At 50.9% G+C, this 13889-nt stretch overlaps 1 protein-coding gene across 3 annotated transcripts in view; it reads right to left on the reverse strand.

Annotated features, from left to right (window-relative positions):
- PSEN2 (presenilin 2) overlaps window positions 1-12910 on the reverse strand; it is a 24850-nt gene extending 11940 nt beyond the window's left edge. For 2 of the 3 annotated variants that reach the window (XM_027775228.1, XM_027775229.1), the window contains exons 1-3: window positions 12793-12910; window positions 2890-3050; window positions 720-934 (exon numbers count right to left, since the gene is read on the reverse strand). In XM_027775228.1, coding sequence (XP_027631029.1) covers window positions 720-934; window positions 2890-3030 — 356 coding nt within the window. In that variant the 5' untranslated portion in view covers window positions 3031-3050; window positions 12793-12910. The remainder of the gene's footprint in view (window positions 1-719; window positions 935-2889; window positions 3051-12792) is intronic. The other variant, XM_006157248.2, reaches the window with a different exon arrangement.
- Between the last annotated feature and the right edge of the window lie 979 nt (window positions 12911-13889).

A 13889-nucleotide genomic window follows, 5' to 3' on the forward strand; every position in this document is an offset into this window, starting at 1 on the left:
TCTTTCCCTTTCTTTAAAACAAAGCAAAACACGAACCAACACAAAACTAAACAAAAAGTCCCAAAGGAAACAAACAAGCTGTTTAGACAAGGTACTCGGCAGGGATGACCACGGGGAGGAGCAGGGAGTGGAGGGAGGCTCTCACTTCTCCAGGCTGCTGCCTCTGCTGCCATGTGGAATTCTTGCTAAAATAAATACAGTACATTAAAATCTTCCTCAGAAGGCTGGAAATGCACTAAGAGACCATGTAGCCCAACCCCTCATTTTATATCCCAGGGACCAGAGACCCAGAGAGGAGGAGGCTTGTTTGTGGTCACACAGCAAACAGCAGCCAGGCCCGGCAGTTGAACACAGAGCTGAGTGCCACTTAGCCCAGAGTGCTTCTACAGCCAGAGCCGCCACGCCTGAGCCTGAGCCTGAGCCTGAGCCTGAGCCTGAGCCTGAGCCTGCAGTGGGCACTCATAAGCCTTTTCTATGCACTAACTCAATTTTCTGATCACCCCATGATTAAACCCATCACATAGACAAGAAAACCAAGGCATAGAGAGGTGAGGAATGTGCCCAGGCAGGATGTGCAGCTGGGCACCTCTGTCTCTGCTCTTCCCTGCCACCAGCATGGAGCTGCAGGTGTAGCGGCCAAGGAAGGTCGCCAGTCCTACTCCAGCCTCTCTCCCCTGCCTGTCTCACCCCACCCATTGCCACCCAGACCCCCAACTCACAGCTGTCCATTCTTCTCCGTGTAGAAACGCACAGACTTGATGGTGGCCACCACCACGATCATGCACAGTGTGACAGGCACAAACAGCATGATCACGTGCTTTGCCCCATATTTGAGGGTCAGTTCTTCCTCCAGACCTGGTGGCCGCCCAGGGACTCCGCTGCAGACATAGCGGTCAGGGTCCTCCTCGCCATCTTCCTCGCCATCCTGGCTTCTCTGTGGGAAAGAGCATTGTGAGGGCCCTGGAATGCCCTCCCTGGAGGCCTGCTGATCCAACGCATGGGTTTTGGGACCCAGAAATGAGGAGTGAATGTGGCTCTTGGGATCTAAGCAGCAGCCTATGAGTAGCTTAGATGTGGGAGTGTGGAAATTTTTGGGACAAAGGCAAAATTCATGAGGACGACAGTAGAGAAGATTTAGAGTGGGGCTGACTACCACTAACTCAGGAAAGGGGACTGTCACAGCCACACAGGAGGGCAGTCTGAGGCTCACGGTTTAGTGGCTGATGAATGTGGGATACTTGAGAGCCCATTCAGTTCTGCCCACCTGGCCATCCTGACCTGGAAAAAGGCAGGCCAGGTGACAGAAGGAAAACAGAGATTAAACATTTTTGGTTGACAAATCACTTTATAGAATAGTTAGCACATGGGGACTCTCTTTGTGAACAAGACACTGAGAATTTACGCAGGCAAAGAAATTACTCTGAACTGGTTCCAGCATTTAGCATAGTGGCTATGTGCCTGAACTCCCATGTAGTTGACCATGGTTCGAGTCTCAGACTCAGTGGCCTAACCTCATGCCAGGCACATGTGCGTGCGTGCCCAAGATCCCGAGAAAAGAATGGAGGAGAAGGGATTGCGGCGTGGCCATCCCCTCTGGGGGTGATTTCTCACTTTCTGTCTGTCTTTCTCTGTCTTTCTGGCAAGTGCACATGCCCTATAGCAAAAACTACTCAAAAAAAAAAAAAGAAATTACTTTGAACTTTTTGCCCCACAAAATCAAGCATGTAAATTTGCAGCTCTGACTCAAGAGGCTAAACTGGCATCAGGCACCAGGCGTCTGGGAAGATCCAGGCCCTGGGAGGTGGGAGGGAACCAGCAAGCAGGCAGCAAGGAGGCCAGGATGCCTGCCAGGTGTAGCACTAACGGGTCTGCAAGAATTCCCGATTGGGAACTGTGGCAATTTCGGGCCATTCACTGCCTTGAGAGTTAGATTAACTGTCAAAGAAAGAGCCACGTGAAATGAAAATCAAAAATAACTGCCGCTTCAGTTATCAATTCCTTGCAGAGAGAGTTCCAATCTAGACATTCAGCTTGGAAAGACAAAGAAAACTGTTACAGAACAGAAAATGAAACAACTAAAATGTACAAAAACTCCAGATTAAAAAAAAAAAAAATGACCAGCAAGCAAGGAAGGGCTGAGCAGAAGGCGCCAAGGGGCCCCGAGCTGGTGAGATTCCGCTCAGCTCAGAGGACACGAGGTTCTGTATGCACAGAGACATGGGCTCGCAGTTCACCAAGGGGGATTAATGCTGGCTGGAAAAAAAAGGCCCGCATGAACAGGTTTTTAAATACCATAATGGGCAAATCAGAGCATGGGATTTAGGTGAATTCCAATGTTGTTTCGCCCTGATGGGGAGGGAGAGAGCACCCTCCCAAGTCTGTCTCTGCAATGTTACGCTCCCCTGCATGGGAGGCTGCAGAAGTAAGATCACAGAGCGGCCCACCCATGCCCAGCTCAAAAGCCAACCTCCAGTTAGGGAGGCGCGTCTCACAGGCTCCTGTGTCTGGCCATCCATCAGTGAGTGTTCCCTTGAGTAGCTTTTCCTCCTACCATCCTAAAGGTGACCGGTCCTAACATCCCGGCACCCACCCTCACTCTCACTTACTCTGGAAATAGGAACCTGCACCATAAAGTAAATCTAAGGGGAGGGATGGAGAGCCTTCATGGGCCCACTGCAGAGCCGACCTGAGACTGTGAACGTGCAGCCAATTCTAAAGTCCTCACAGAAGCAGAATTCCCTGGGGATGCACCGGCCACACCTTTGGCCAAACCTCACCTCTACTTCTCTCTCCCTTCCAATCCCTCCCACCAAAAAAATCGGGTTTTTCCATAAGGTACAAGAATCCCAGTGCCTTGTTTCAAGGCTCCCAACTGCAGGCAGGACCTACCCACTGGGTGGTATTCTCTCCATCCTCCGGGCCCAGCCTGCCCTCCTGGCAGGTACGTGGTGAGGGACTCTCAGCTGACATCAGGGAGGTCCGCTCGTCACACACTTCTTCCTCGCTGTCAGAGGCCATGAATGTGAGCATGGCCTCACCTCGGGAAGCACCTGGAGAAAGGAACACAGGGACCTCATTCTGCTTCCCTGCAAGGCAGAGGCAGCGGAGGGCTGAGGGAGTGCTGAAGGCAGCTTGAAGAACCAGATACAGATTCTGCCCCACCGCAAACCTCCAAGACACGTGTCAAGTGACTACTGTGAAGCAACAGCCCTGAGAGCCACCAATGAGGGGGCTGCAGTCTTTTAAGTCCCTATGGAGACTCATGCCATAGAGAAAAAACGCCCAACCAGGAAAGTCAGGGTCACTTGGAGCTGTCCGTGCACTCATTCATTCAGTCAGCAAACATGTGCTGAGCACCACAGGCGATGCTGGACTCTGGGATAAAAATATGAGTAAGAAACAGCCTTATCCAATAAAATAAAAGCAAAATCCAACATGACAAGTGACATCTCCAAGAGGCGGAGAAGCACCAAGAAGGGACTAAAATCCTGAAGACTGGGACCCAGCAGATGGTGTAATGATTAAGTTGCTGGACTTCCATGTAGTCGACTACAGATCAGGTCCCAGGCCCGATGACTTAAAACTCATGCCAGGAGCATGTGTGTGCATGCCACAGATCCCGAGAGGAGAATGGAGGAGAAGGGATTGAGAAGGGACTGTGATGTGGCCATCTCCCTGGGTGGTGATTTCTCGCTTTCTGTCTGTCTCTTCAGTGAGCGCATGTGCCCTATACCAAAAGTCTCTCTTTAAAAAATAAATAAAATAAAATCCTGAAGATCAGGAATGTTTCCTAGAGAAGATGACATGGGGTGGACAGGTTTCTCTAGGTGTGAGGGAGGGGCCAAGGCCAACTTCCATGTAGTCGACTACAGATCAGGTCCCAGGCCCGATGACTTAAAACTCATGCCAGGAGCATGTGTGTGCATGCCACAGATCCCGAGAGGAGAATGGAGGAGAAGGGATTGAGAAGGGACTGTGATGTGGCCATCTCCCTGGGTGGTGATTTCTCGCTTTCTGTCTGTCTCTTCAGTGAGCGCATGTGCCCTATACCAAAAGTCTCTCTTTAAAAAATAAATAAAATAAAATCCTGAAGATCAGGAATGTTTCCTAGAGAAGATGACATGGGGTGGACAGGTTTCTCTAGGTGTGAGGGAGGGGCCAAGGCCAAGGATTGTTCAAGTAAAGCTTTGCACAGACGGGTGGGGCTGGGCAGGGCCAAAGGGGTGCAAAGGGTCTCAGGTGACCAGTCAAGCAGGCATAGGTTATCTCGAGGACGAGCATGACAGACCAGATGGATCTGTGTGCACAGCTGCCACTCTGGCCACTGACTGCAAAGGAAGGGGAAGACGACTCTTTAAGGTGGCAGGAATGGATGCAAGTGAGGGCTCCGAGTACAGAGAGGTCAACAGTCAAGACCTGACACAGGGGACAAAATAAAGGACGGAGTCTGGGGTGATGGCCAGGTGTGGACAAAGGCAGGGGAGACCGGAGAAGTTCCAGGGACAATACTGTGAATCTGACACAGGAACCCACTGCATGTTAATGGATTAAATATGGGACGCCTGGGCCAGCTCTGGTAGGCAGTAAGGCGCTGCTCAAGGAAAGCCAGGTCCCTAGGGCGACGGTAAGGTCAAACCTCCAGCCTGAAAAAAGCCGGGCACATGCAAGGGTGCCTTGGATCTGATGGTCTGGAGGACTGGAAGAAGGGGCTGTGGCATAACCAGACCCTATGGAGGGTCCCCCTCTACCACTATGTGCACTCTGTCATGAATAAAGAAAAAATCTTTTTGAAATGGAAAGGCTTATAGGAGGCTTAAGGATGAGGTCTGGTGGAGGGGCGCGAGATGAGGGCCACTCCAGAAGGAGTGTCAAAGCCATAGAGACAGTGACACCACTGCGAGGCCAGCAAGTCCTGGGAAGAGAAAGTGCCCTGAGGGTGGGACTGGGCCTTGAGGAAGTCTGTGTGTCCTGACGGCTTCAGCACTCTGTGGAACTCAGCATGGACCAAAGCCACACCCACAGGTTTCAGGGTAAGGAGCGTTTTGGATAACTGCGGGTGGATCTGATTGTCCCTGCGACGTCCTACACAGGGACAACTGCCGGGCCAGACACCCTTTCAGAGACTCCTGGAGCTGAGCTCCATGCTGCTAGAGATGGAAGGCCAGGTCTGCCCTCTGCTGAAGGTTCACCTGCAAATGAGCCACCCTGAAATATACTCGATTTCAAACAAAGCAGGCAGGTCCTCTCACCAAGCCAGTCAGTTTTGATGCCCCGCAGGGGCTGAGGCTGCCACTCTGTTTGAGGACAGCGACCCTGGCTGTGGCCTGGCTTATTCCCACGTTGACTTTACCTCCCTCCCCCAGTTAGGGGCGCACAGCAGTTCACCTCCCTGACTCAGGCCCTGCGAGATTGAAAGGCTCCCCCTTTGCCTTCACAGGGATTTTCAAAACAAACAAGCTCCCCAGTCTCTTCCTGTTCCGGACAGATGAGACTAGTACAAGAGCAATTGCAGCGGTAAGTGCCCGGAGGGAGGAGAGAAGGCGGGCGCCCCTGGTTAAGGGGAGAATCTAGCGGCTGTCAGGTTAGAACCATCAGGACTTGAGGAGTAAGGAAGACATGAAATAGGTCTCAAAGGTTAGGGATATTTTGCCAGGTAGAGATGGAAGGAGGTGTGTCATTCTAGAAAGAAGAAGGTCCCATTTCTAAACGAGATGGGGACACAACACAGCCTATCTGATAGCACCGAGTGCCTATCCTGACCTGGCTGAAATGTGGGGACCTGGAGGGCTGGACCAACCCAGGGAGCAGGGTGGTGCCCGACCCAGGAGTAGGAGCTTAATTCACAAAGGGAAGCCAGTGCAGGTCTCTGGACAGAAGGTGGACATGCCAGCTCAAGGCCCTCTCTGGGTGGGTGTGGGCCCTCCTCCCGCAGAGTCTCCAGACAAGGCTCAGCTCAGGGTTACAGGAGGGTCTGCTCCTGGGTGGCCAGTCCTGGGAAGCAACAGAATCTGTAGTACGGAGCCCGTTTTAGGAGATGAGGCCCAAGGTGCTCCGAGACCCTGGCAAGTTCGCAGCTTTAGTTCCTTCATCTGCAGGAAGGAGAGAAAGAGTTGGAGGGAGAGCCAGAGAAGCTCCGAGGTCCGCCTCTACAGAGCTCAGCCTCGTTCGTAAATCCTAAGTGAACACCTGCACAGACCCACCCCAGCAATGGTGAGTTCCCTCAAGACCCACCCCAGCAATGGTGAGTTCACTCTTACTCAGAGGGGCATTCCAGGCAGAAGAGTTGGCTAAATGATAATACGCCATCAGGAGGGACGCCTCAGTTGGGATATAAAGCTGCAGACAGCTCTTTTAGTATTGTTTTCTCAAGTCAGTTTTGTTTTGTTTTAGGTGTGAATTAATAATTAAGTCACCAGGCGGTATGGTGGTTAAGGCACTGGACTCCACATGGTCGACCATGGTTCAAGTCCCAGACCTGGTAGCTTGCTTTCTCACTTTCTCTCTCTCTTTCTCTGGTCAAATTAAAAGTTAATTAATTAATTAAACTGAATAATTCTGTACCAAAAATAGAAATGATTAAGCCACTCTCTCCCCCCTCCCGTTCTTCCCATGCCTCTGTAGAGCCTGTGATGGTCTGTGCAGGGCCTGGAGGGGCACACCAGGGAGTCCCTGTACCTCCAACATCATAGACAGCAGCCCAAGGACAGAGGGCAAGCCGAACCTTTCATATCCACCACAGCCACAGTGCTCAGAAGACGCCTCTTCCCCTAGACTCCAGAGAGCAGAGCAAGGACGAAATGGATGAACAAGGAGCAAAGATGAAGAAAGAGCCAACACGAGTGGGGACAGAGAGACAGGGACCCAGCATCAAGGAGGATCTAGTCCCCCATTTCTCCCCAGCCACCCACAACTGACCTAGACAGCCCCTGGGAAGCAGTTCCGCCTCGCAGTTCCCCTGACCATGACAGATGTGCCGAGGAAGGTGAGCTCAAAGAGCCCCTCCATGCCCCACTGCGCTACAGAGGAGAACGTGCCCGGTGACCAGGCATCGCTGGTCCTCACCGCCTGCCTACGGGTCCCAGACTCTAATCCAGAAAATGTAACTCACACTTATGGCCTCCTCACCAGAAAACTGTTCCCTAGGCAGGCTCCTTCTCTTATCCCACCCTGAAAAATTCCCCCAAAGCTAGCCCTGAAGCTGAGCCCATGATAATGAAGGCCAAGACTCCAAGAAAGCCAGGAAAGAGGGAGCTGTAGCTAGGAGCAAGCAAAGAAAACCAAGTCTAGGCTGTCAAACCATGGGCGCCATCTGATCACAACCCCTAGCCTTGGGGTGAGGGGATCTTTGCACCCAAGGGCACCGAGTTAGGAACCAGGAACACTGGATCCCTCACTATTACTGATTTCAAACAGGGGTGGGTACGAAGTGCCACCGCTGAGCCCGTGCTAGGCACTGAGCACAGCAGCCCTAGGAGCTGTACTACTCTGCCTGTTTTGTTGGGAGGGCCAGATGGAGGCATGGCGGCAACCCAACACTCTGCAAGGCTGACCTACATGGCAAGGTTCTGGGTTCCTGTCCAGAGATCTCCCTGAGTGTGCCCATGAGCTGGGGCTGGCTGAAGCTAGGGGGAAGCATCAAGACCTTGCCTTGTAGAGGGTGCTGTCTCTCTGCTTCTGTCACTCCTGCTCATGGAAGTAAATACCCTGTCCAGAGATCTCCCTGAGTGTGCCCATGAGCTGGGGCTGGCTGAAGCTAGGGTGAATGACAGCATCAAGACCTTGTAGAGGGTGCTGTCTCTCTGCTTCTGTCACTCCTGCTCATGGAAGTAAATACACGTAAAAGAAAAAGGCATTGATTTAAGGTCATCCTGAGACCTAAGAAGCCCGCTTCAGTGCTTTTCAATGTTATGCTTGTTGCTTACTAAAAACGTGGGTGTCCAGGGATCTGCATTTGGAGTCGGTCCCTGAGTGATTCTTGGCCTGGTGCTGTCCCTGCTGTGTATTCACAGATGCCAGGCTGGATGCTGTGCAGGAAGGCAAGTGTCCCTCACCCACCTGCATTTGCACCCCACTGCTCAGCGCTGCAGTACCTGACTGCTAAACGTAAGGAGTGAGAGGAGGGGCAGCCCTTTCTCCTGGATACCGTGTGCTTGGTCAGACAGCAACAGAGGGCGATGAGAGGATGCCCAGACCAGCAAAGCTGTAGGGGAGGACAGCTCTCAGGCTGGGACAGTCCCCAAACAACGCCTGCTCTATAGGAGTGAGCAGGAAAACTAGGTCTCTACATCCACAGGTTTGTACTGGACAGCCCTTACTGAAGGCAGTCCAAATCAAAAGCTTTTAAAATATCCATGCCTTTTGACTTCGCAATGTTACTTCTTGAAATCTGCCCAAAGAAAATTAAAAAAAAAATAGAAGGCTTACATAAAAATGTGTGTGTTGGTGCTGGCAGGTGATGTGGTAGTTAAGGGTGCTGGACTTCCATATGGTTGACTATGGTTCGAGTCCCAGGCCTGGCAGCTTGCCTTCTCCCTTTCCCCCCCCCCCCCAATCTGGTCAAATTTAAATAAATAAAGTTAAATAAAATAACTATTTTTAAAAAGTGTTACAGTAGTTTTTTATAAAGGGGAAATGACTGGGAACATTGGACTCCATACTATATCAATCTGATGGAGACTATCAGAGGACTACTAAAAATCTTAGTTCAGAGAACAGTAACATGAAAAGATACAGTCTGTTTAATTAGCAGAGCATGAAACTTCACATACAAAACCACCTGAGTTTTCTTATAAAAAGCGTGTATATGAAAGACTTGCAAGAAATACGACAAAACATTAAAACATTGTCTTTGAAGAGTGAGTTTGGGGGTGACTTTTGCTTTCTTTATATTCTGCACTGGCAAAGTTGTTGTCATAGAGATACACTGTATATGTCATTTTCTTTTAAGGCTCTTTAACTTTGAAAGGGAGATGGCCAGCATCAACATGGAGACAGATTTTCTCCCGCGTCGTCTGCCCCACCCTGAATCCCCTCATGGGACGCGGGGTATCACATGGGGTCCTGCGAAGCCATGTGCCCGTTCTGTCCTCTATTTCCCTGGCTCCTGAAAACAGAGCAGCTGGGATGGACTCCTGCTTTCCTTTTGGGTTCCTAAAAGCCTGCTTTGCAAGGCATCTACGTTGGCATTGAAGTCTCATGGTGCTGAAATCCTTGGAGGGAAAAATCACCACCCAGTGTGTGCAGACAAACAACCCTTCTAGATGTTTGCCCACAGTACAGCCAGTGACGCAAAGAACTCCCGCTGGAGGCTGACTGGGGGCAGGTGGGGGCGGGGCCGGGGACTCTCCTGCCACTGTCAAAGCTTAGCAAAGATGATGGCAACTACACAGCAAGCAGCTCTCCTCTCCCGGCCCCTGCTCCCCTCTCTCTGAGGGTACAACAGGAAGAGGCAGAAAGGTTGATGGAAGCGAAGTTGCATGTCTGTCATACAGAGCGTGTGCTGGAAAATCCTTCCCAGAACAAAGTACGGTGGCTGAAAGCTGCCTGGGATTAAGAAGCAAAATCAAATATCCAAAGAAGCCACCCCTCAGCCCCATTAATCAGCTAAATGGGATCCAAATGCTGAATTAGCCAAACCAAAGAAGTGTGACCCAGAGAACTTCCCTGACCATGCTGTGTCAGCAGTTCCTGCAATTCTTATGGAAACTGGTGACCCAATTCTGCAACCTTCTTTCCATTTCAGAGAAATGCATAGCTTTTGATCTTAACACTGAAGGCCAATGGATCTAGGTAGGAGATAGACTTTTAAATGCCATAGAAACCCAAGCCCTCCTGGAAAAAGACTGCCTACAAGCACTCCGGAGTTATTGCACTTCACATACATACCCAGGGCTGCAGAGAAAGAGCTGGATCCCAGTTGCCTGGCTGCTTTCGTCCAGCAAGCCTAACTCACTCTCTGGCTTTCAAAGAGGATGGCTCTCGGTTTCAAATCAGCCACTTCACTTTCTAAGTAGTCCTATCGCTACCCTACAGCACTTCCAGGACTCCTGAGAGGGCCCCTGGTCTTCCTTCACACTAAGCTAGAGTTTGCCAAAGTCAGGTGATGGATAACCTAAGAAATTCCCAGGCTTCCCTGTCCACCTCTCTCTGCTCAGCCCTGAGCACCTAACCAGCAAACATCCCTCTGTCCATCCACCTCTTCCCACACTGTGGAAGAACAGTACGGACAGCATGCTGGCCAGTTCTCAACACCAGGAGGTGACCTCCGCCAGAGCAGGACCTGAATCCCAAAGGCAGGCCCCAAGTTACCACCCACCCTCCCAGACCATCTACCAGGCACTGTCAATGGGGCCCCCTCAAGGTTGGACCCAGCACTACACTGACCCCCACTGGGTCTTTCCTACCCAGAAGAGCCCAGGGCCAAGCAGTTTTCTCTTACTTTCTGAAGCAGCATGGGAATTGGAGCAATCTAGGGGTAAGTGGCAGAGGGAGTCCCTAACAGACTACCCTCAAGTAAGATCCAGAAAAAAGTTAGGGAGCAAGCAGTGGTTTGATAGTAATGCAATGCTCTGCGGTGTTGGCCCCACATGGGAAGGTCCCAGGTTCACGTCCCGGGGCCTCCCTGTCCATGCCTGGCATCTCCTTGTGCTGGTGATCCCGGCTACCTGAGGCTGGGGGGAGATCATGGTATGGGAACCTGGTGAGGTGCTCTCTCTCTCTTTTTCTGAACAAACTTTAAAAAAAAAAAAAGCTGTTTAAATTATTATTAATATTTTTTTTTTTACGAAAAGCAATAAGCCAGCAGTCAAAAGCGGAGGCTCTGGACACTACGGTCAAACCAGTGCCGTGTGAGTTGCACCACACAGTCCCCGGCTGCAGGGCCTCCCACAATTCAGTCTGATTGGCCCATTTCTTCTGTACAAAGCAGAACAGGCACGCCTGCAAGAGCATTCTAAAAACTAGAAAAAACGGGTGAAGTGTCTGGTGCCAGGTGGCTTCGTAAGAGTAGTCACAGTGAAGATGAATGAGAGGAGGGGACAGACAGAAGGAACAGCAGAGGCCTGGTGGCCTCTCAGGAAGTTACCGATCTGCTAAACCAACAGACACAGGAGCTGGCTATAAGGCCCTGCTTACGGGAGAGATCTTGTTTCCATGGAGCCCCAGCCCAGGGCACCTGGCGATGTGAACTTCCTGTCAAACAAAAGAGCACGTACCTCCACGGGACTATGTCAGACCTGGTGCTAGTCAGCACCCTGCTTTCAGGAGAGGAAACTGAGGGGGATGACAGGAATCAGTTAAGGTCTATGACCAAAGGCCACAGTTACGACTCAGGTCTCCAGCATGCCCATCAAGGTGCTCTTCCCTACCCACTCAAGTGAGGGTCAATTACTCAGTGGCCAGGGCTCCGGTCACCCAGCAGCCCACACCATATGCCACAGGAGCTCCCTGGGAGCCCACTCACAATCACAGGGCAGGTGCCTATGCCACGACAGGAACGCGTCTGCAAAAGCCCCTGAAATACACACTAGATTCTCGGCCACCTTAAAAGCTCTTGGTAAACAGTCTCTCCTGGCTCCATCTCACTACTCCAACCCCAGAGCCTACTCTCCCCTCCCTCTGCTGCTGGTGCTCTGCAGGCCTGAAGAAGGGGTCGCTTTTTGGGGGAAGTGCCCACTTGTGGGCACTGGGGAGGCAGGGCATGGCTTCTCTGGGCCATTCAAAGGGAGTCTGGGAAAGGGTACCTTTGAGGGACTGGTAAGGTAAACAATGGTATACCTGCATACCCTACAAGCTCATCAGATCTTGTTTTCCAGGAATACTCAATGAAGAGAACATTCTGCCAGCATAGCATTTAGCAGACAAATACAGGATGCAAACCCTTCACCCAGAGGTTCCTCCCTCTACTGTCTAAATGGATAACAGCTATACGAGCAGAGCAGAGCCAAGATGGAAAGGCACATCAAGAGTGGTTAGCACGGGACCAGCAGATGGTGGAAGGGTTACGTGGCTGGATCCCATGTAGCCAACCATGGTTCAAGTTCCAGACCCTGTGGCTTAAAACTCATGCCAGGCACTTGTTCATGTATGTCCAAGATACCAAGAGGACAAGAGGAGAATGGAGGAGAAGGGACTGTGGCATGGCCATCCCCCCCGGGGTGTGATTTCTCACTGTCTCTGTCTCTCCAACAAGCCCTATAGCAAAAATCTCTTTAAAAAAAATTTAAGAAGAGTGGTTGTCGCTAGGCTTAGGGTGAGATGACTTTTTAAAAAGTATTTCTGGACTTTTCCAGAATGAATGCATAAGACTTTTATTATTTTTAAAAAGTCAGGAAGTCTCAGACCAAGGGACAACAGAAAGACGAGCAGCCTTAAAAATGTATCTTCCTTTGCTCTAGAATTTTCACAAAAAATGAATACGCAATCTATTCTTCCAGTCAATCACGAGGTTACCAAAAATGATCTTCCCTGCTAACATGTGGTCTTCTGATCTGAACCGATCCTTCCCCCCCTCCTTCTCCCCCAGACATTAACACACAGGGCAGTCCTATCACCTCCGGGCTGGGAGCCAAATCAGACCCCACCAGATGGGGGGTGGGGTGGGCAGAGACTGGGCCTCTCAGCCCTTTCTGTCCTCCTCGCCCCTCCCCACTGCTACAGCCAGAACAGGTGGCAACATTTGCAGAGACATCTGTTGTCTTGTCAGTCCCCAACTACACAGTGTCCCAAACTCAAATCCACAGCTAAAAATAGCCAGAGATAAGGTATCTGTGTTAGAAACAATATGAGACCTACAGACTGCTTTGGGTTCTTCAAAACAAAGAGAAAGAAACTTTTTGTTTCATTTTGGTTTGTCATGAAGTTCCACACCGAGACCCCACAGCAACTTTCTAAGCAGCAGTACAGACACAGACAGGATGAATGTGAGCAGCCTCCTGTGCAAAAAAAAAAAAGAAAATGAAAAAGAAAAGAAAGAGGATGTATCCAGCTACGTTCAAGTCCTGGTGCTCACAAGCTCTGAAGCCACATAACTACACAAGCTGCTTAACACTGCCTACCTAAGACCAATAATAATAATGACTTCAGTGTTACAGAAGTTCTTAAGATAACTGCGGTGACTACTGCACAAAAGGGCTCTTTATTGCACACACCAACCCAAAACACAAGGTTATGTTATTTCATTATGAACATCAATGATTTAGAGAAGGCCAAGGTAGATCAGAGCTGCTCATCTGGCAAACCATGTGGTGTGGGTTGTGAGCAGCCACAGAGGGGCTGAGGGAGAGGGTGATGGGCCTGACACTGTGTACTGAACCATGCCTCCAGGCACAGTGAGTGGCAGCAGCCTTCACCCAGGCCCTTCCTGATTCCTCAAATAGGCAGCAACACAGCACATCCTAGACTCGGCACGTGGGCACCAAGCTCTCCTACAAAACCTGAAAGGCCACCCACCCCACTCTGGAGCAACATTCCCTCAAGTCCCTCACTCCAGCCCCTGCCCTGGAATCCAAAGCAGAACACAGTGACCACCTGGCAGCTCTGAGCTAGAGCTGGGATCCCAGGCCCTTCACCCCAGGACCCAGAAAACACAGCTGCTGACACTGTTTGCTGGCTCCCACGCAGTCACACACAGGGGGGAACCTGAGGCTCACACCTGAAGCAGCTTAACCCAAGCCTTTAATTACTATGCAAGGTCTTGGCTGACAGCCTTGGAGGCTCGGGTATCTACAGAATGGACTAGGAAGACATCAGAAGCATCCCTTCTGGAAGGTGGGGTCTGTCCTGATCAGCTACTCTCTGGACAGCCTTGGCAGCTACTCTCTGGACAGCCTTGGCAGCCCTTACTGCAGATATGGAATTAAACAGGTTCACAACTGCTCCTTACAGAATGG

The sequence above is a fragment of the Tupaia chinensis genome, unplaced genomic scaffold, assembly GCF_000334495.1.
Source record: "Tupaia chinensis unplaced genomic scaffold, TupChi_1.0 Scaffold000532_1, whole genome shotgun sequence".
NCBI classification, from domain to species: domain Eukaryota; kingdom Metazoa; phylum Chordata; class Mammalia; order Scandentia; family Tupaiidae; genus Tupaia; species Tupaia belangeri.